The sequence below is a fragment of the Passer montanus genome, unplaced genomic scaffold (genome assembly GCF_014805655.1).
Source record: "Passer montanus isolate IOZ18808 unplaced genomic scaffold, ASM1480565v1 scaffold124, whole genome shotgun sequence".
Taxonomy (NCBI): Eukaryota; Metazoa; Chordata; class Aves; order Passeriformes; family Passeridae; genus Passer; species Passer montanus.
This window is the reverse complement of record NW_024359167.1, coordinates 35,125-56,053: the sequence shown is the minus strand read 5'-3', so window position 1 is coordinate 56,053 and position 20,929 is coordinate 35,125. Positions and strand designations below refer to the sequence as shown.

At 51.9% G+C, this 20,929-nt stretch overlaps 1 protein-coding gene across 1 annotated transcript in view; it reads left to right on the top strand.

Moving 5' to 3' along the window:
• Positions 1-20,929, top strand: part of LOC120497211 (hydrocephalus-inducing protein-like) — a 73,714-nt gene that overhangs the window by 40,968 nt on the left and 11,817 nt on the right. The window contains 27 exon segments of the mRNA XM_039698412.1: positions 1,087-1,227; positions 2,370-2,579; positions 3,446-3,574; positions 4,452-4,629; positions 5,838-5,954; positions 6,426-6,545; positions 6,622-6,827; positions 7,876-8,009; positions 8,977-9,113; positions 9,751-9,872; positions 9,960-10,151; positions 10,516-10,659; positions 10,777-11,016; positions 11,274-11,484; positions 11,962-12,126; positions 12,427-12,600; positions 13,756-13,811; positions 13,932-14,060; positions 14,631-14,835; positions 15,297-15,438; positions 16,836-17,712; positions 18,205-18,363; positions 18,794-19,335; positions 19,584-19,703; positions 20,166-20,325; positions 20,431-20,603; positions 20,763-20,919. Coding sequence (XP_039554346.1) covers positions 1,087-1,227; positions 2,370-2,579; positions 3,446-3,574; positions 4,452-4,629; positions 5,838-5,954; positions 6,426-6,545; positions 6,622-6,827; positions 7,876-8,009; positions 8,977-9,113; positions 9,751-9,872; positions 9,960-10,151; positions 10,516-10,659; positions 10,777-11,016; positions 11,274-11,484; positions 11,962-12,126; positions 12,427-12,600; positions 13,756-13,811; positions 13,932-14,060; positions 14,631-14,835; positions 15,297-15,438; positions 16,836-17,712; positions 18,205-18,363; positions 18,794-19,335; positions 19,584-19,703; positions 20,166-20,325; positions 20,431-20,603; positions 20,763-20,919 — 5,340 coding nt within the window.

The window sequence follows — 20,929 nt, the reverse complement described above, 5'->3', positions numbered from 1 at the left end:
GGGAGGCTTTTGAGGATCCTCCAAGGCACGGTGATGTCTGTACACTGATGCTGTAGGGAAGCTGGGAAAATGGAGATTCCTGTGAATTCCTCAGGCTGACAAGGAAAAACCCAACATCTCCTGTGTGTCTTTGCCTTCTGTCTGTGTTGGCATGGATGCTTTGTGGTATAGCTATATGGTACAGCTCTGTGCATTTCCCTAAGCCTCCTCTTCCTGAAAGGACCCCCAGACATCCTGCAGCTGCAGTGATGATAACACTGAGGCAGAGCAGGTGCCCTTTAGTCTCTGCATCCCAACTCCAGCACCATCTTTCTGCCTCCTGCAAGTTGTCTGAAAAAGAGAAGATGGTTCATCATGTGGTTTCTGTAGTTTCAGGCCTCTCCTCTGGTTGCCAGGCTCCCACTGAATTACAGAATCCCTGGAACAGGCAGTTCAGATGTCATTTAGGAGCTTTTCAGCCCTCCCTGATTCTGCCTGGGTTCTGCTCAATGCCACACACACAAACTGATTTATTGCATACTATGGCACAGCACCTGTTTGGTATCAGTACATGCAGAAGTAGTTCCCCAAAGTCTCAGGTTTCTCTAAGCCATGCAGGAAGCCCAGCACAATGCATAGACAGGAAGGAAGAGCCCAGGCTGATCATAGCTTTGAGACCACAGACACCTTGTCCCTGTAGCAGGGGCTGCAGGACACGTGTTGCAGATGAACTCCTTTTGAGGCTGCTAGAGCCAGTAAGGTTGTGAGAAATGACTGTATGTGAGTGAAGATCCTCTAGTGCTGTTCTGCCCAAGAGAGAGAAAAAACTGGAGACAAATGGCCTGGATTCACTTTCAGCTTTAGATCTTATTCAAGCAGCCACCTCCTGTCATGGGCCTATTCCCTCCTCTCAGGGGCCTATTCCCTCATCTGTACATGGGAGTGTTTCCCTGTCCTCCAGAGGATGCTGTGGTTTCTAAACATGAAAGCTATCTGCTATAAAGAAAAACCTCCTGGAAGGGTAGAAACAAATAGAAAGGGTAAATAGAAATGTATGCACTTCTAGGGCTGATTGAGGCTGTTTTTCCTTGTCTCCTGTTTCCACAGAAACCCAGTGATGTCCTGAGGCTGCAGTACCAGCCTCTGTCTTTAAAAAACACCTGCCTGCTGCCACTGGACCTTATGCTGGCCTTGGAGCAGCCATTCCTGGTCTGTGATGAGGACCAGCAGCCCCTCCCAGATGGCCAGGTGAGCAGCCCTGGACTCCTCCAGTGGGGTCTGAAGAGGAGGGATGTGGTGGTGCCGTTCTGTTGGGAGCTCCTTGAGTCAAGAAGTTTATTCTGTAGATCAGCAGTGGGCTGGCCTGGGCTGCATCAGCAGAGCTGCTGAAGGAATCAAAATCTCACCTGAATTGAGAAGATCCATCCTGGCTTCAAGGCACAGGGAGAAGGGAGCAGGCAACTGGGTCAGGGCAAGCCATGCAGTAAAGGTGTCTCCTGGAAAGCATGCCAGCTCTCCAGCAGCCACCCCCTTGTATTGCTGCTGAGCACAGGAACGGGAGCCTGGGGGAATCCTGGACTGGACTGTGGTGCCTGCAGTCAGACCCCTGCTGTACAGCAATGAACCATGAACTGAGAAGCCCATGCTGGAGTCACTTTGAGCATTTACTGTTTTGTGCTAAGCAGAGAAGGTAAGAGGGAATGTGTCTCACTTGCCCACTGTCAGTGTGGCAAGCAGGGCTGGAGCTCCCAGTCCCAGTGGTGGCCCTCAGCATTGGCCACACAGGGGCCTCCCATCCCTGCAGGCCCAGCACAAAGTGCTGCTGGAGCAGCTGGTTGTTGGAGAGGCCGTGCAGGACACGCTGTAGGGCTGCCCAAGGATGCTGTGCAGCACCTGTGGAGGGCATTGCTCCCCCTGGAACTCCTCAGGTGGTGCATAGGAAATTTATGGAGGAGCTTTGGCTGTAGCACCTTGAGAAAGCAGCATTTAAATCAGAAAGAGAGGAGAAGAGCCTCAGGAGTCAGATGAGCTGGGCTGGCGTCCTTCACTCAGCGCCAAGAGCTGTCACTCTGAGTCTCCTCCTTTTCTAAAAGCAGTAAGAAATGCTTTTTCAAGGCAATTTGTGCATCAGAGAGAATTTCTACTGCCAGGAGACATCCCAGTTCACTTTCATGTAATGCACTAATTAATGCATTGATCCATGTGTTTGGGAGAAGATTTTCCCCATGGTCCCTGCACTGGTCAGTGGCATGGATACAGGATGAGATCAGGGTGATTCTGGCTGTGTTTGGGGAATAGGCCCCTCCAGGTACAGCTGCCCTTTGCTCCAAGATGCTCTTCTGCATCCATTTCCATGCTCCACACCTCAGTCTCTCCTGTCTTCCATGCAGGCTTTCAGGATCGTGCCACTGTCAGGTGTGCTGCAGCCAGGAGAGAGCCAGCAGGTCTCCTTCACCTTCTGTGGCCACCTGGACACCATCTCCAATGTCACGGCGCTGTGCCACGTGGAGGGAGGCCCCAGCTACGAGGTGGTGCTGACCGGGGAGGCCTCACGTGCCAGCTACTCCCTGAGGCCCCGGGAGATCAGCTGTGGCTCTCAGGTACCACACACGTCCCCTGGCACAGCTCCTTGCCGTGGGACCACGGCCAGCGGGCTCCTGCCCACCTTGCTCCAGGGCTCCCTTCCCTTCCCAGCCCCTTTGTTGGCTCTGGGGCTTGGAAGTACAACCTTTGAGGGACACATCTGGCATCCAAGCTGGTTAAAATGGCCATCTCCAAGCCTCTCCAAAATGCTGGGAATGCCTCATTTTCAGGGTACCTAACACTGCCTCCTGGGGCAGGCAGGGTCCCAGTGGGGGTGCTCTGAGGAGTGTGTCCCTGAGACACCCCTCTGCTGATCCACACCTAAAGCCTGACCTCCGAGGAGATGCTCTTGTCTAAAGCTCGTGCTTAATCCACACAACAATCAAGGGAAGAAGTTGGGCTTCCAGTCACTATAGTTGGAGAGACTGTCCCAGAATAATCCCCCCTTCTCTCTTTTCCAGTTGAAAGCCCACAGATATTTCCAGCTGCTGGCCCTGTTTGTGTTGTCCTGTGTGACTCCCTTGTTGCATCTATGTTGCTTGCCAATGCTTGCATGCAGGTGCCTTTTCTTCTGCAATGCCTCAGTGCTGTCTCTGTTTCTCCTGGCTGTTGGTGACCCCTCAGAGTGCAGGGGGCCTGTGTCCCCTGGTTCATTTATTGCTGGCCCTCACATGGTTGTTACCACCCCTCTGTGTGCTGCCAGAGCTCCCTGCTGCTGTGCAGGTGCCCTGTGCCTGGGGGTTCCCCAGGTTCCCAAGGGCCCCTGTCTCCTCCCTGGTCCCTGCTCCCAGGATGTGTCTGCTTTCAATCCCAGGAAAGAGGAAGGAGATTCCCAGCAGCAGGCCTGGGTCTGTAACTTCCCTCTCCTGTGCCTTCCCTCCAGATGTTTAATGAAATTCATCACAGCAGTGTCACCCTGGCAAACAGTGGCAAGACTGTATTCAGCTGGGTGCTAAACCCTAGCCCTGCAGACAAGCATTTGCCTGGTGTGTTTCTGGTCAAGCCCACCACTGTAAGTAGCACAAGTGACTGACCCCAGCCCTGTGTCAGGTGGCCCAGGAGAGTGTTAAAGGGAAAAAAAAAAGGGGTGGGGAGTGTGGGGAAGGGAGAAAAAAGTCAGAGGTGAAAACCCCAAACCCAGCCATGAGAGAGACAGGCCTGTAAGCAATTTCTGCTGGGGGCAGAGAAAGTCAAACAACTCTCCTGACCGACTCCCCCATGGCCTTGGCTGGTGGGTGGCTCTGCTGTCAGAGGCTGACCCCGGCGGGAGGCACAGCTGTGTTGGTCACTGTCCTGTCCTCTAAGGGGAGTAGAGGAGAATTCTTTTTAACAGATTTCTCGGACGAAAATAAGGCACAAACGCAGCAAGTGTTATATCTGAAAACTGTTTATTGGTAAAGAGCATGGTCCTGACCAGAGTGGGACAGAAAAGAGAGCAGAGAGAGAATGAGAAACGGAGAGAGTGACCCAGGACAGGGACAGAGCGTTCCCGCTGGAACCCTCAGTTGCTCTGTCTCGGCAGATGGAGCATGTGCAGTTGTCCTAGTCCTGGTCATTTGTTACTTTTTGACACATTCAACAGGTTTCCATTCCTTCATTGGTTAAATGTTAATATTGCAACAACTCTTCACCAACACTGATATCACAACACAACATTCTCATTAAAAGAACTCTAAACTTCATCAAAACTTCTTTTACAAAAGTCAGCATTATAGAACACATAGTATTTAACAACTGTGAAAGCCAATACTGTAATATATTTATCATGAAGGTAATGTGGTCTGGTGGTTTCTTCTAGATGAGAACCTGTGTTCTCAGCCTGTCTGTGCCCTGAGCCATCCCCATCGAATGCTCTGATGCATTCCCTCCCTCTTCTCCTGTCCCTGCAGGGCTCCATTGCACCTGGCAAGAAGCAAGTGCTGAAATTCTCTTACATGCCGGGATTACCAGGAGCCTTCAGCAGGACTTACCAGCTTAAAGTGGGTGACCTGGACCCAGAAAATATCTGCCTGAAAGGAGAAGCATCCTTTCCCATGATCAGTGTCAACCTGCCCTGGAACATCAAAGGTGGGCACTGCCTGTCTGCCCAGGAAGGGCCCCTCTGGTTTTGTTCCCTACATATGCCCATAGAGCAGCTCATGCCCACCTCCACTGAGCGTGGAGGGTTGCAGGACTCCCAGACCAAGACAAACCCTCTGATTGCTTCATGAGTCTTGAGCAGAGGATCCCATGTGGGCTTTGTCCCAGGAACCAACCTGCAGAGCCTGCCAGCACATCTGGCAGGGTCCTGAGGGATGATGGCTAGACTGAAAGGCTTGGGAAAGCTGTAAGAGAGGCTGGCAGGGCTTCTGGCAGGGTTGGATTTGTGTGACATTGCAGGGCATGAGATGCTCCTTGGTGGGGAGGGAGATGGCTGGGAGTGGAGACGAGGATTCAGAGAGGAGCAGCAGCATCCCCAAACCCAGCCATGAGAGAGACAGGCCTGTAAGCAATTTCTGCTGGGGGCAGAGAAAGTCAAACAACTCTCCTGACCGACTCCCCCATGGCCTTGGCTGGTGGGTGGCTCTGCTGTCAGAGGCTGACCCCGGCGGGAGGCACAGCTGTGTTGGTCACTGTCCTGTCCTCTAAGGGGAGTAGAGGAGAATTCTTTTTAACAGATTTCTCGGACGAAAATAAGGCACAAACGCAGCAAGTGTTATATCTGAAAACTGTTTATTGGTAAAGAGCATGGTCCTGACCAGAGTGGGACAGAAAAGAGAGCAGAGAGAGAATGAGAAACGGAGAGAGTGACCCAGGACAGGGACAGAGCGTTCCCGCTGGAACCCTCAGTTGCTCTGTCTCGGCAGATGGAGCATGTGCAGTTGTCCTAGTCCTGGTCATTTTGTGACTTTTTGACACATTCAAGAGGTTTCCATTCCTTCATTGGTTAAATGTTAATATTGCAACAACTCTTCACCAACACTGATATCACAACACAACATTCTCATTAAAAGAACTCTAAACTTCATCAAAACTTCTTTTACAAAAGTCAACATTGTAGAACACATAGTATTTAACAACTGTGAAGGCCAATACTGTAATATATTTATCATGAAGGTAATGTGGTCTGGTGGTTTCTTCTAGATGAGAACCTGTGTTCTCAGCCTGTCTGTGCCCTGAGCCATCCCCATCGAACACTCTGATGCATTCCCTCCCTCTTCTCCCGTCCCTGCAGGGCTCCATTGCACCTGGCAAGAAGCAAGTGCTGAAATTCTCTTACATGCCGGGATTACCAGGAGCCTTCAGCAGGACTTACCAGCTTAAAGTGGGTGACCTGGACCCAGAAAATATCTGCCTGAAAGGAGAAGCATCCTTTCCCATGATCAGTGTCAACCTGCCCTGGAACATCAAAGGTGGGCACTGCCTGTCTGCCCAGGAAGGGCCCCTCTGGTTTTGTTCCCTACATATGCCCATAGAGCAGCTCATGCCCACCTTCACTGAGCGTGGAGGGTTGCAGGACTCCCAGACCAAGCCAAACCCTCTGATTGCTTCATGAGTCTTGAGCAGAGGATCCCATGTGGGCTTTGTCCCAGGAACCAACCTGCAGAGCCTGCCAGCACATCTGGCAGGGTCCTGAGGGATGATGGCTAGACTGAAAGGCTTGGGAAAGCTGTAAGAGAGGCTGGCAGGGCTTCTGGCAGGGTTGGATCTGTGTGACACTGCAGGGGATGAGATTCAGAAAGGAAGAGCAGCATCCACTTTCCATAGATGGCTTGAGGGATTTCTTTCTGGAAGAAACCAGTGTTGGGAGGCAGGGACTTGCCAGCTTAAATGGGACTGGCACTTTGCTCACACTTCTCTTTGTGGATGTTTTCTTCCTTCAGGAAATGAAAAATATGAGAAGACACTGAAACAGCTCCTAAGACCCCTGCAACAACAGAAGACTCAGAGCCTGAAGACCAAGACCGTGAAGTCTCAGACCCTGAAAACTCAGACCACTAAGAGTCAGACCTTGGAGACTCAGAATCTGAAGACTCAGAGCCTGGAGCCCTGCGTGCTTGACGATGTTTTTTCCTTCAGGAAATGAAAAATATGAGAAGACACTGAAACGGCTCATAAAACGCCGGCAACTATACACTCCAGGATATAAATCAGTTGTTCAGAAGAAGACACAGAGCCCAAAGAGCAAGACCTTGAAGTCTCAGACCCTGACAATTCAGACCTTGAATATTCAGAATGTGAAGACTCAGGACCTGAAGCCCCACATCTCTCATTCTGGCATTGTAGTAAGAACAGCTGCAGCCCTGTTTGGCACATGCCACCCTCTCCATGTCACCTGAGGCCCTTGCAGCCCACAGCAGCTCCCCAGAGCCCTGATAGCACCTGGGACCTCCCTGCCCACTTACAACCTTGTGTCACCTCAGCACTGCCCCTAGGGCTGCCACTCTGGTCATGGTCTCTTCTGGGGCTGCACCAGCTTCCTGGCTACCCCAGGGAGAGATCCTGAAGGCCATGCTCCAGGGATGGGGTTGATGCTTTGAAGGAGATGCAGATCATTGCTGGGGAGTTCACTGGTCCCAACCCAAGGCCTGCCAGATTTCCAGACCTTAACAGCAGCTGCCTGATTGTGCCCTGGGGCTGTGCTGGTGGTGCTCATCTCCAAGAGGCACCAGCTTGGTCCCAGTTTCCTTTCAAGACAGCTTTGGTCCAAGCTGCCTTGGTACTGGCTGGGGGCAGGCAAGTATCTGGAGCTCTGGAAGGTTCCTGGCTTGTCTGTCTGCCTGGCCAGAGCAGCTTTGCTAACAGTGTCTGGGCAGGCAAAGATGCTGGAGTGACTTCCCTGGAGATGAGGTGCTGGCTAAGAGAGCAGGAGGTGTCACAGACACTGAGCAGCCAGACAGGAGGACCCCACAGCCCCTCCCAATGAGAGCAGGGGGGGATCCTTTCTCAGGTGCAGGTTGGGCCTTGGGAAGGACCTTTGCTAACCAGCCACTGTCTTCCCTTTCCTCAGTTAAACACTCAGATGCAGATAAAGATTATGAACATGCTGATAGAGAGGACTTTTCTAGAGCTGCAGCAAATTCTTCCATCCCATCCCCCAAAGAGCAGATTTGCAGCTTTGCTAACAGTGTCTGGGCAGGCAAAGATGCTGGAGTGACTTCCCTGGAGATGAGGTGCTGGCTAAGAGAGCAGGAGGTGTCACAGACACTGAGCAGCCAGACAGGAGGACCCCACAGCCCCTCCCAATGAGAGCAGGGGGGGATCCTTTCTCAGGTGCAGGTTGGGCCTTGGGAAGGACCTTTGCTAACCAGCCACTGTCTTCCCTTTCCTCAGTCAAACACCAAGCTGCAGATAAAGATGATGAGAATGTTGATAGAGAAAGCTGCTCTGGAGCTGCAGGAAAAGCTCACATCCCATCCCCCAAAGAGCAGATTCCCTGACAAGGAGCTGTGCCAGAGTCTTGTCAAGTGAGTAGGGACTCCCATCCCCATCTCCAGGTGCCCCGTGGGGAGCACCCAGCCATGTCCCCTTCTCCTGAGAGCTCCTTGTGTCTGCAGAGCTGGGAATAGCCTGGACTCCAGAAAGGGTCTGGTCCTGGTGGCTGTGACATGCTACATGTGAACAGCAGGGTGTCCTCCCTTCCCCAGCACCACGCTGAGCCTTGGCCTGCTCAGCTGCCCACAGGTGTGGGGTTCTGTCCCTAGAGCTGGGGGACCCAGTGCACCCCTTCAAGCCCTTCCAGACAGCACAAATTCTGTCCCTGCTGACTAGCTCTGAAAGAGACAGCTCCCAGCTGATGTCTTGGTTCCAGCTAACAGCTGTGCAGCTGTGACACTAAAGAAAAGGAGAAGGGAACTGCACATGTCAGCAAACCCTTTAAAACCCAAAATCAGATGGCTTGAATCCTGGTGGGGTGGCAGGGCTTATCTAGGTGACCTGGTCTGTCCCTTGGCACCATCATGATGCAGCACAAGCACGGGAGGCTTCAGTTCAGGAAGAAGATGCTCTGCAGAACAGCTCATGTGATCTGGTTGCAGAGCAATGGAGGTTTCCTGTGCAGGCAAACCTTATTCCTAGACCCCAAAGCAATTTCAGGCTCAGGCTGTACACCAGGCTAGGCAGTTCCACTGAGAGCAGTGGAGGCCCAGTGGACTCACCTATACTGGCTTTTCATGGCAGAGGAGCTGTGGCCAGTGTCCGTTTCAACTAATTGTATTTTCAGGTACCTTTAGTAGCTGATAAAACCTAGGACCTGCACTCCTCCTGACTTCCCAAAGTCATTGCCAGGTGGTCAGGCCATGGGTTTCATGGGCTTGAGCTGAGTTTTTACAGCAGTGAATAAAGAAATAGCCACTGTATTTGTATGCTTTGTTCACTTGGACATGTAGCCACACTTAAGAACTGTGGTTTAAGGCCTGTCCTTACTCCTTGCAGAGTTGAGCTGCTGGAGTATGTCCTGGACATGGGCCCTGTCCTTAAGGGTTACACTGAGACACGCACTCTGAAGATCACCAACCCTGGGCAGATCCCAGTGTCCTTCCAGGCCAATGTATCTGTCCTGCAGGACACAGGTAAGCAGTGCTGGGAACACTTCCTGTGGCCTTGAAGGAGTTGTCTCAGACAGATTAGCTTAAGCCCCTGAACCCTGGGAGGTTTCTGAGCTTTTTCTTCTCAGTGCCCCTGCTGGGAGCTTTAGAGGCAGAACTCTCCTGGCCAGCCATGCCCAGGGACCTGGCCTGCCTGTGACTGCCCTAATGCTTCAGTGCAGGGGCCAGATGGGCTCATCACCCTGGTCACCTCTCAGCACCTTCCGCCCCTGGCTCCCACGAGCAGCAAGTTTCTTTGGGCACTCTGTGGGCTTGTTTTGCCAGCCAGGGGGGTTGGCTGTGTTTTGGAAGTGCTTTGTTTGCAGTTCACACTATCACAGCACTTGTATTCAGCCTCTGTTGAGGAAGCAGCCTGTGAGAGCCTCAGGTGGATCAAAAGGCTTCCAAAAGAGGCCTTCAGGCAAGGCTGTGGTTCCATCACACAGTGGCTCACTGTGTCTGAGGGGTGTTCAGGTGCACTCTTAAGTTGTTGTCCCGGTCACAGCACAGCGTGGGGCTTCTCCCAGGCCTCTCAGCCAGAACACCAGTAAGGCCTTAACGTGCTTATGTCACATTTTGTGTTTCATGTCTATCTCAGCTGCTTTGTGTTCATCCGTTCAAGGTTTCAGTGTGGACCCGGACCAGAAGAATGGCCTCCCCCCCAACCACACCGTGGCGTTTGACGTGCGCTTCGAAAGTGCCCACAGGCCACAGGGTGACGTGGAAGTGGTGCTGCCCATAGAGGTACCACAGCTCTTGGGGCAGGCAGCAGGCTGGGCACAGCAGCAGATGTCACCTGCACCCTCCGCTGAATTCTCTGTCCTTCTCCAGGTGACACAAGGCCCCACATATAACATCTGTCTCCGTGCCACTGTGTTGGAACTGTCACTCAGCCTCTCCAAGAAGAGACTGCAGTTCTCTGACATCCTCGTTGGGCAGTGCCAGGTTGAGACCATCCGACTCTACAACCAGTTCCGAGTACCCTGCAAATGGTTCATTACTGCCAGCAAGCCTGTTCTGAAGGTAAAGCACAGGCCACATTGAACACGTAACTTCTTGGGTGGGTTTTCTTTGTGACTCCTGCGCTTTCTGCTCCTGTGGCTGCCTGGCACTTGGGTCTACAGCGTGTTTGAGGAAACGTCTGAGAGTCCAGATCAAGGCTGGTTTGCCTGGACCTGTTCCATTAGCTGATGCTTTGCTTTTCTGCCATTTTCCCCCATTCCTCCTCCTCTGAGGACAGTAGTTTGTTATCTGCCTGCCCTGTCTACAGAGCTTCCCTCCAGCTCTGGGCTTTGGGGCCACACTTGGTTTGACTGTGGGTGCTCTCAGCACTGTGTCAGTGTCTCAGAGCACGAGGAGACCTCACATGATTGGTTTCTGTGCCCAGAAAAATCACCTCCAATACATGACACCAGCCGTACGTGAGAAGCGGCAGACGCTGGAGGATGAGCCCTGTCCCTTTGAAGTGACGCCCTCCAAAGGAACCCTTGATCCAGGAAAGTGGCAGAACTTTAGCATAAGTAAATATCTGGTTTCCCTTCACCTTGGAGGGACTGATAACACCCTGACCTTGGGGCAAGCATTGTTGTATTGGGGGTCCTGTCACTGGGACTTCATGGAATGGTTTTGTGCACTTTCCCCTTTTCAGAGGTCTTACAAGAATGAGCTGGAGCTTAACATTCATGGGAGCAGCAGCCACTTGAAGCTGCACCTCTCAGGACAAGGTCTGCAGCCACGGTTGGAGTTCAGCCCCCCAGCACTAAAGATGGGATGGATGCTGGTGGACAGCGATGGTGTGGAGGCCACAGTGCGGGTGAAGAATCCATGCAACTTCCCCATTGAGTTTTACTCCCTGGATTTTGATGAGCAGTACCTTGAGGAGGAGAAGGTGAGAAGGCAGATCTGATGCCCATGTCCATGCTGCCCAAGCTTCACAGCACTCCAGCATTCCCAGGCTTGTGCCAGGGAGGGGGAGGCAATCCCCAGGGCAAAGCCAGCTCTGCTGACATGCTGTGGGAGGACCTAAACTAAACAGTTTGTGTTGTTGGGAGGAAGGGAGGAGACAGAAAATGGGTTTGTTGAGTCTGTGCAATGAAAGGCAAGAAAAGGAATCTTGCATATGGTTTCTCTTCCCTACCCACACAGATCCTGCGGATGGCAGTGGGGTCTGAGTACCAAAAGAGCTTTTTTATGCCTCCACGTGCCGTGGGTGAGACGCTGCCCCCAGAGGTGCTGGAGGACTATGAAGCACAGAAGAGGCTGATGGTTCAACAGACAGAGCTCAAGACAATGGCAGAAACCAAGGCCAGGGCTGAGGCCAAGGCCAAGGCCAAGGCCATGGGCAAGGCAGCAGCAGGTCAGTAAAACAGTGAGGGTTTGGCGGTGTCTGTTTTGCCTGTGGTAACAGCAGGGACTCCAGCCCATCCACCCTGAACTCTCTGTCACCTTGCTCTCCAGGGAAAGCCCATGCTTTTAGCAGCTGCCTGTTCCCCAGCTTGGTGGAGGAACTCTTGGCTGAAGGGCTGTAGCATCCTCTTCCAATCCTGAGTGTAGCCAAAGCAAGTTCCTATCTGCCTGCCATAGACTGGGGAAATAATCAGGGTATTCCCTTGTGTCCCTTAGCCACAAAGACTAGGATTGGATGAGTTCTTCAGCCAGTAGGACCAGGTCTAATATCACTGGCTCTTTTATATTTGCACCCTCCTAGCAACAAAAGAACAAGCTCATGTTGCTTTCACCAAGTCTCTTTTCCTGGGATCTGAGGGGATGGGAAGGATGGTGAGGATCAAATGTGGTCAGGAGTCTGACTTTTCCCCCTGGTTTTGCACTGCAGCATACAGGACTGTCACGTTCTGTCCTGAGTCCTTGGTGAAAATGACTGGGAATCCTATCTCTCGGGCTGTCATGCGCCACCTGGGCATTGACCCATCTTCAGGGAGGTGTGAAGCGCAGCAGCACCGAGGGATTGTTGTCATTGTCCATGGGCCACCCCGGGCAGGTAGGTGAGCTGCAGCCCAGGGCTGCAGGGAGAGGGGCAAGCAGGAGGAGCACATCCTGGTGGGCCATGGTGCTTAAGGCAAAGTCCTCAGCTGAACAGGAGGTGGAGACGATCCTCTTGGCTCTAGAATTCAGAGCTTGTACCCACGCTGCAACTGCCTCCCCCATGACCTCCCCTGGAGGGACACTTCCTCTCCTACTGTCCTTTTAACTTTGAAATCTTGTTGGAGGTTTTTCCAGGGCCTGTCCCTGCAGTGCCTCCTGTGCCAGTGTCACCAAGCAGTCCTCCTCTCTCTCGCAGGAAAGACAGAGATAGCAGCAGGCCTGTGTCAGTATTACGACGCTGCTTATGTGTCCATTGGCACTGTGGTGGAAGAGGCCATGGCCAACGACCGGAGCCCAGCAGGGCTCTGTGCCCGGGAGCTCTGCACCAAGGCTGCCAAGGAGCTGAAAGACAAAGATGAAGGTGATGCTGGTAAGGACCCAGAGCCAGTGCTTGAGAAACCCACCATGACTGTCCACTTCTGCTTACTCAGAGCAGCAGTTTTTCAGTCCTTGGATCTCTTAGGGAACATGGGTGAAGTGCATCACTGGCTTGCCAAAAAAATGAAATCAATTTTAAGGGTTCAGTCAGAGGTTCTTTTATAGCCCCCTTTGCTGCCATTCTTGGCACATGTTCATTTTTCTAGGGGTACCAACTGCCCAGGAAGTTTCATGAAAGTCTCCAGTCTCACAGGGAGAACAGCCCAACGAGCTGTGGAACCTGACAGTGAGCATAGGTAACTCTCTGGAGCAAAGAGCTCATCCAGGGGTGGTAAAGCATGCCTGTCTCTTTCCCAAATATTTTATATTTCCTCCAAGCTGAATTGAGCTTGCTCCTCATGGGCAGCAGGCAGAACTGCTGCCCACCTGAACAAGGAAAAAGCCTTCTGAAGTGGCTCAGTAAGCACAAGAGGACTATGAGTGTAACCTCACAAATGAGAGGAAGGGAAGGTCAACCTCCCAGAGGAATTTCCAATGAGAGGCATGCTCCGGATGAGCTCTTTTCTCCAGAGAGTTGCCTATGCCACTGTCAGGTTACACAGCTTGTTGGGCTGTTCTCCATGTGAGAATGGAGACAGTTATGAAACTTCCTGCGCAGTTGGTACCCTGAGCTCTGCAGGGTGAGGCCAGACCTGGCTCGGTGCAGGGGGAAGTTTTGCATCGCTCACTTTTGAACATGGCTGGGTTGGGAGCTGGTGGAAGGAAGAAGAGTCTGGGTCCCAGCTGGGCTTTTCCCACATGGAGGATTCAGCTTCAGTGGAGATGGGTGATGCAAGTGGGGCAGGGCTGCAGGTCTCCACATGAGAATGCTGGATAGGGAAGCAGTGTATGGAAACAATGCTCCTGGAGGACGAATCTTTGGCTTGATCTGCAGGGGAACTGCTGTGCGAGCAGCATCACCTGCATGCACAGTTGTTAGGAGGGACATAGTGCTGGCTTTAAAATCAAGTATGGGATGGCATACTTTTACCTGCTGGTAAGAGAAGCAGGGAGGGAGCTGCTTCTGGGAAACAGTGCTGCCAGTGCCCAGCAGACTGGGGGAAAAGTGTCCAGTTCCTTCCAGGGCCCAAGGTTGTGCCCGTTGCAGGGAAAGGTGCTTACTTGCTTTACAAAGCCCCTCCCAACCATCTGTCCCCTGTGCAGGTAAAAAGCCTCAGCTCACTGCTCAGACCAAGAATAAACAAGCCTCTGGGGAAAAAATCAACCAGAAGTATGCCAAAGGCCCACCGTGGTTTCTTTTCCTTACAATGGTTCACACTACAGTTCACAGTTTCCACTGCTCCTGCACCACAGCAGCTGAACATCATCAGCAGTAGTGGGAAAGAGCTGAACTGCTTGAGCTGTGTGCTGCCCGAGGACCTGCTGGTGGACATCCTGAGTGAGAGGCTGAAGGTGTGTGGGGTGGGGGAAAAGGGGACATTCCTGCTCCAAGAAACAGGCACTGGAGTACCTGAGGTACGACTCAGAGAGGAGGAGGAGGAGGAGGATGTCTGTACATGCTGCTGGAGGATCCTGGATTGTGTGCAGGGAACCTTGGGGGAAGCTGCAGCTGCCCTTCATTGGCAGAGCCTAAGGACAGATCCAAGCTGCTCGGGGAAAAGTGTCCAGTTCCTTCCAGGGCCCAAGGTTGTGCCCGTTGCAGGGAAAGGTGCTTACTTGCTTTACAAAGCCCCTCCCAACCATCTGTCCCCTGTGCAGGTAAAAAGCCTCAGCTCACTGCTCAGACCAAGAATAAACAAGCCTCTGGGGAAAAAATCAACCAGAAGTATGCCAAAGGCAAGAACCCTTCAGCACAAAAGAAGGAACCAGCCAGCAAACCCAAGATAAAGGACACAAGGGTAAACATGATCCGCCCTTTAGCTACTGCACTTGGAACAAGGATAGCTGGTGCCATCTGGGTTTACTGTGCAGCTGCCAGCCCCCTGTGTGCAATGGCTGGCTTACTCTTCCCTTTATTCACAGCGTAAAGACTGCTCCAAGGGAGTGATCTTTGATGGCTTGGAGAGCCTCTTTGCAGGCAGCCTGGAATCTTCTCTGCTCTGCATACTCAAAGCTGTCAAGAATTGTCATCATATCTACATGGTGAACCTGTATGAGGATTATGCTTCTTGGAAAGCCAGGGGTGAAGCTGAAAGAAAGAGGAAGGAAGCTGAAAGAGAGAAGGAAGGTGAGATATCTGCATCCCTCTCAAATCTTCTCTCTCAAGCCCTCAGCCTTATCTCTGTGTATCTGGGTTTGGAGCAGAGATTGTAAGAAATGTTTTTATTAATCTTTCCACCTTCTGCCTCAGTGTAACCAGCACTCATCTCAGAGTTGCAGGAGATCTGAGGTTTTAAGACTCACCTTAATCTCTAACATTAAATCTTGGGCACAAGTGCCAGCTGCTGTAACTCAGTGACAAACGACTGTCCTCAGGCTTGGTGCACTTAAGCCAGGCAAAGCACAGGACCTCACTGCCCAGCCACAGTTTGGGGGGATTGTCTGAATTTTGGAGCAGGGATATGAGCACCCCAGTAACTCCTGGGATGATAGACTGGGTCAGGAAAAGCTGTGAATCCTTGCAGCTGACCCAGAGCACCCAGCTCTGCTTGCAGTCACTCATTATTTCTCCTCTGGTTCGTGCCAAAGAACTGCAGCAGGGAAAAGCTATGCAGAGGAACACGGAGAATGTCTTGCAAAAGGATGAGGACAAGTATGATGCTCTCCCTGAGGAGAAGAAAGCAGAAGTGGATAAAATATTACTGGAAAGGAAGAGTATACAGACGGAGGGGTGAGTAAGCCTTCCATGGGTTACTGCTCAGGGTATTGTCCCTGGAGGGTATCCCTAGTACTGCACGGGCGACTGAGAGATGTGTGAGGGAGAGAAAATGACAATGAGGATTCCGTCTTATCAGAAGGCTAAATAATTACTTTATTATTCTATACTATATATACATTACATCTAAAGTGAATCTCTCTTGCACTCACCCTTGCTCACAATTGCACCAAACTGTACTTGTCCTCGATATCCTGTGACTGTCTCATGACAGTCTGACAAACCAAGCCTCCAGAGAGGAAGGAAACCAAAGCCCCAGAGAGGAAGGAATCAAAAATCCCACAGAGGAAGGAAACCAAAACCCCAGAAAAGCAGGAAACAAAAATCCCACAGAGGAAAGAAACTCAATCCCTAGAGAAGAAGGAAACCCAAGCCCCAGAGAGGAAGGAAACAAAAATCCCACAGAGGAAAGAAACCCAAGCCCTAGAGAAGAAGGAAATCAAAATCCCAGAGAGGAAGGAAAGAAAAATGCCAGAGAAGATAACAAAAATCCCAGAGAAGAAGGAAACCAAAGCCCCAGAGAGGAAGGAAACAAAAATCCTAGAGAGGAAGGAAACCAAAACCCCTGAAAAGCAGGAAACAAAAATCCCAGAGAGGAAAGAAACTCAAGCCCTAGAGAAGAAGGAAACCAAAATCCCAGAGAGGAAGGAAACCAAAGCTCTGAAGAAGGAAACCAAAACTCCAGAGAAAGAAAAAAAAGCTCCAGAGAAGAAGGAAATCAAAGCCCCAGAAAAGAAGGAAACAAAAATCCCAGAGAAGAAGGAAACCAAAGCCCCAGAGAGGAAGGAAACAAAAATCCTAGAGAGGAAGGAAACCAAAACCCCTGAAAAGCAGGAAACAAAAATCCCAGAGAGGAAAGAAACTCAAGCCCTAGAGAAGAAGGAAACCAAAATCCCAGAGAGGAAGGAAACCAAAGCTCTGAAGAAGGAAACCAAAACTCCAGAGAAAGAAAAAAAAGCTCCAGAGAAGAAGGAAATCAAAGCCCCAGAAAAGAAGGAAACAAAAATCCCAGAGAAGAAGGAAACCAAAGCCCCAGAGAGGAAGGAAAGCAAAGCCCCAGAGAAGAGGGCACCCAGTGCCACAGAGAAGGGGGACACCAAAGCCCCACAGAAGAGAGGAACCAAAGCCCAACAGAAGAGGGGTACCAAAGCCTCTGAGAAGAGGGCAACCAAAGCCCCAACCACTCACTTGGGATGTTCTTGACCTCTGTGGGTTGAGGAAAATCCACAAAAATGGTCTCATGATTCTGCCTGACCTCAGGATCAAGGAATGAAGTGGAGGGCCAGCCAGGACTAGTGAGCCCAAATTTCTGATGTGACTCTCAGCGATGATTTCTATTTTGTTTGCTGAAGGGAGCTGAAGCAGTTTTCTGAAAAGCTTGAGGAGAAGGCAAAAGCCTTAGAGGAGGAAGAGAGGCGGAAGGAGGAAGAGAAGCAGAAGAAGGAAAAGAAGGGTGTCTTCTTGGGAAAGCAGCCTGAAAAACAAGAGAAGAGGAAAACCAAGGCCTCAGAAAAGAAGGAAACCAAAGCCCCAGAGAGGAAAGAAAGCAAAATGCCAGAGAAGAAGGAAACCAAATCCCAAGAAAATAAGGAAACCAGATCCTCAGAGAGGAAGGAAACCAAAATCCCAAAGAAGGAGGAAACTAAAATCACAGAAAAGGGGGAAACTAAAGCCCCAGAGAAGAGGGAACCCAAAGCTCCGAAGAAGGGGGAAACAAAAGCCCCAGAGAAGGGGGAACCCAACGCCCCAGAGAAAGGGGAAACTAAAAGTCCAGAGAAGAGGGAAACCAAAGCCCCAGAGAAGGGGGAAACAAAAGCCCCAGAGCAGGAGGAAGCCAAAATCCCAGAGAAACCAGCTGAGATGGAGAAGAACTTGATCCTGAGGTTTCAGAACTATGAGTCATCGCAGCAGGACATCACACAGATTTTCTCTTACTGGGACAGGGTTCAGGGTACCGTGCAGTTACCTGTGATCCAAAAGGGAAACAAGTCCCAGCCTTCTGCGGAAAACAAAGATCAGAAGACCAGTAAGCCTCAGGAGAAGCCTGAACACGAACGTGGAGGCCAAAGGAGTCTTCAGTTACGTCTGCTGGGGACTCAAAGCAAAGTTGCAGAAGGGGCAGTCAGAGACGAGAATGTTGGGGTGCCATGCCTGGACATCCAGGTCACAGATCCGAAGGCCATGATTAAGGAGATCCTGAGGGGTGGGAAACTGCCAACGGAAGACCAGGTAACACGCTGCAAGGCTCAGATCTTGAGCTTGCCGTGGTCATGGGCCCTGGAGCACTGTGTCCCCCCAGGTGATAATGGCACAGAGCCTTGTCCAGGCCCCTGATGATGTTCCACAATGACTCTGTAGCATCTATGTGAATGGGGAGGTTATCACCATCCCTCAGATGGGCAGAAAGTGGGAATGCTCTGTGTACAAGTATCCCATCTGTTTAGAGTCTCCCAGCCTGGAAATCGTTATAAATGGTCCCAGGATAGGGCAGCACACAGTCATTGTTTTCTTCAGCTGAGTCACTCAGGAGAGGTTTCTCTCTTGGTCTGGCTTGTAGCTCTTGCAGCTGCTCTGGAGCCTGCTCACCCCACTGGGCATAACAAAGCACTTGTACTTCATATATGTCAAAAACCCCACTGCCAAAAGCTCGGTGCCTTTAAAGAAGGAGTTGTGAGGATGAAGGTCTCAGAAGTATAAGCAGGATTTTCTCTTCTGTTTTAGATGCTGAAACATCTGGGACTGTATCCCGACGGCCCTCCCCTTCCCCCTGCTGCTGTCCTCTCCATAGTCGAGTACCCAGAGGAGAGGTTGGGCTCTGCAAAGCGTGTGAAGCCCTTCACCATTGTGGCACCTGAAGGTGCTGCTGTGGAAGACAATCTGGTGGGTGCTCCAGTGGTGCCAGCACTGAAGGTGCCAGGACAGGGACCAGGCTAGATGGGGGCATGGGGGACAGGTTGGATGGAAAGGGAGCATTGTGGAGAGGTAGTGAAGGTGAGATGGGGCCCCATGTCTGCAGGTCTCCTTTCTGTCAGGGATGGGGCAAAAGAGATAGCTCTGCTGGAGACAGAGCAGTTCTGTAAGACAAGAGGCAAAAAAATCACTTAGAACCATCAACTTCCTTTGAGGAGAGAGTCCTGAGTGAGAAGGGGTGTCCTAGGCAAAACAAACACCAATAAGGAAGACCAAGTTCATGGGCAGGTGGACTTATTTATTTATTCTCTCTTCCACTGGTGAACAAACCCCCATTTTACTTTCCAGGATGGGGATGTCTCAGGGCTTACCTCTCCCTCCCTTTTCTCTCTCCCCTTAGGCCAAGGTCCCACATGCAAAGGGCAGTTCTGCCAAGGGCCAACCACAGACAGGTAAAGCAGCCAGCAGAGACAGCTCTGCAAAGGAGAAGCAGATCTCCACACAGAGAACAGGAAGTTCCCGGGATTCCTCTGCAACAAGATCCAAAAGTACACGGGAAAGTGCCTCAACCCCTACAGAATTCCTCAGGTGAGCTGCACGGGAGGAGGTGATGCCTCTGCTTCTTGGTCCTCTTGCCAAACAAGGTCCATTGTCCCCAGCTCCACAGCGACCCTGTGCCAGTGCTGGGGGATGGCGAGTGCACCCTCCTTGTTTCATTTGCTCCTCAGCAATGTCTGAAGCCTCCTCTTCAATTGCCAGGCTGAAACGGTACCGGTGGATAGTGCCTGCCCACGGTGAGGTGGAACTGAAGGTGCACTTCTCCACCAAAAAGCCAGGGAAGTTTGAGCAGACACTGAGGTTTGAGCTCGTGCAGACGAAGCGCCAGTACGAGCTGCCCTGCAGTGGCACCGGCCTGTACCCCAGCATCTGCCAGAACCCACGGTAAGGCTGGTCCTTGGCAGCCTCCCACACTGCTGCCCCTGAACTCACAGCCAGGGCTGCCCCTTGGGGCTTCTGGCCTGGGCACATTGTGCTGCCTGAGGTCGCCCAGCAGATGCCTCTGTGGCAACCTCTTCCTGTGCCGGGAGCTGGAAGGCAGATGGTACCTCAGCCACCAGGAAGGGTTTTGGCTTTCTGACTGCATTTCCTACTTGGAGCATCTCATATCCTTCCCCACTTTCTCTGCCCAGGCTGGTGTTTCCACAATGGAGGGAGACCATGGAGGCAGATGAAGTCATCTTCAAGGAATATGTTGAGAGCACAAAGCAATTCCACTTTGGACCACTGCTGTGTGGGAAATCAAGAGAGTGGTACGTGCTCCCTGCTGGGTCTTGTACTTTTCGGGACACGCCTGGAGAGACAGGCTGTCCTGGTGGCACAATCCAGGGCAGTCCCCAGCAAAGTCCTGGGAGACACATGGGTTTGAAGGACCATAGGTGTGAACTTGAGCAGATAAGAGGCAAATGAGCCTTGGAGGAGCTGCTGTGCCTACCCAGTGGGTGCCTTGGTGCCAGAGCCGCATGCTGCTGCCAGTCCAAAGGTCACTTGGACTTGGGGGCAACTTCTGTCCCCCTCCTCCACATCTCAGCTTCACCCAGGGGAAGGCATCAAAGTAAGGCAAGGACCCTTGCTATGCCTCTGACTGGGATCCATTTCCCTCACTTGTTTGTTAGAGCCTTCCAGCACCGCTTGCTCAGGTGCACAGGGTGCTCTCCTCAGTGTGTGGCAAAGGCAACAGTCTCCTCTGCAGCCTCTTCCCCTTTTGTGGACAGGTACAAGGCCCAGAACTGTCCTGGCAACTCAGAGAATATCACCATCCTCAACAACTGCCCCGTGGATGCAGAGATCCAGTTCTCCTTTGAGAATGCTGGGGAAGCAGAGACATTCCTTCTGGACCCTCCAAGCATGACACTGAAACCAAAGGAGAAGCAGGTAGGAGAAGGACAGGTAGAGCAGGCGCTGTAGAAGCGCCCAGGGGCTGCTCCTCCTGCTCACACACAGAGCTCTTTTGATTTCTTCCTGTTGGGCCGTGTCCAGGAGCTGACCATTTGGGCATACCCCACTTCCCCTGGCTTCGTGGAAGACAAGCTCATCTGCTGTATTGGGAAGAACCCAGACCCAGTGGTCTTCAGCCTGTGCTGCCATGGGGTGCCCATGAAGCTGGAGGTCAGCCCCCGGGAGCTGTCTTTTGACAAGGTGCTTCTGCACAGGTCAGTCATCCCAAAAGCACTCCTAGACTTGTGACAAAGAGAAAACATTTGGCTCTGGTTTCCAGGGCACGGATGGAGCTGCTCCAAGTTGCTGCTCCAAGTGGCGAGGCTGGTGTGACCATCCAGCAGCTGATGCCAAGTGCCTTCCTGTCTCTGCAGGACTGACAGCAGGACCTTGGTCCTGAGAAACAACACCCTGCTGCCCATGGCCTGGCAGCTCAATGGGCTGGATGACCTTGTTGAGGACTTCTCCTTGTCACAAGAAAATGGCACCATTGATCCCCACTCAGAGTTTGAAGTGACACTGCATTTCAAGGCTGAGCAGA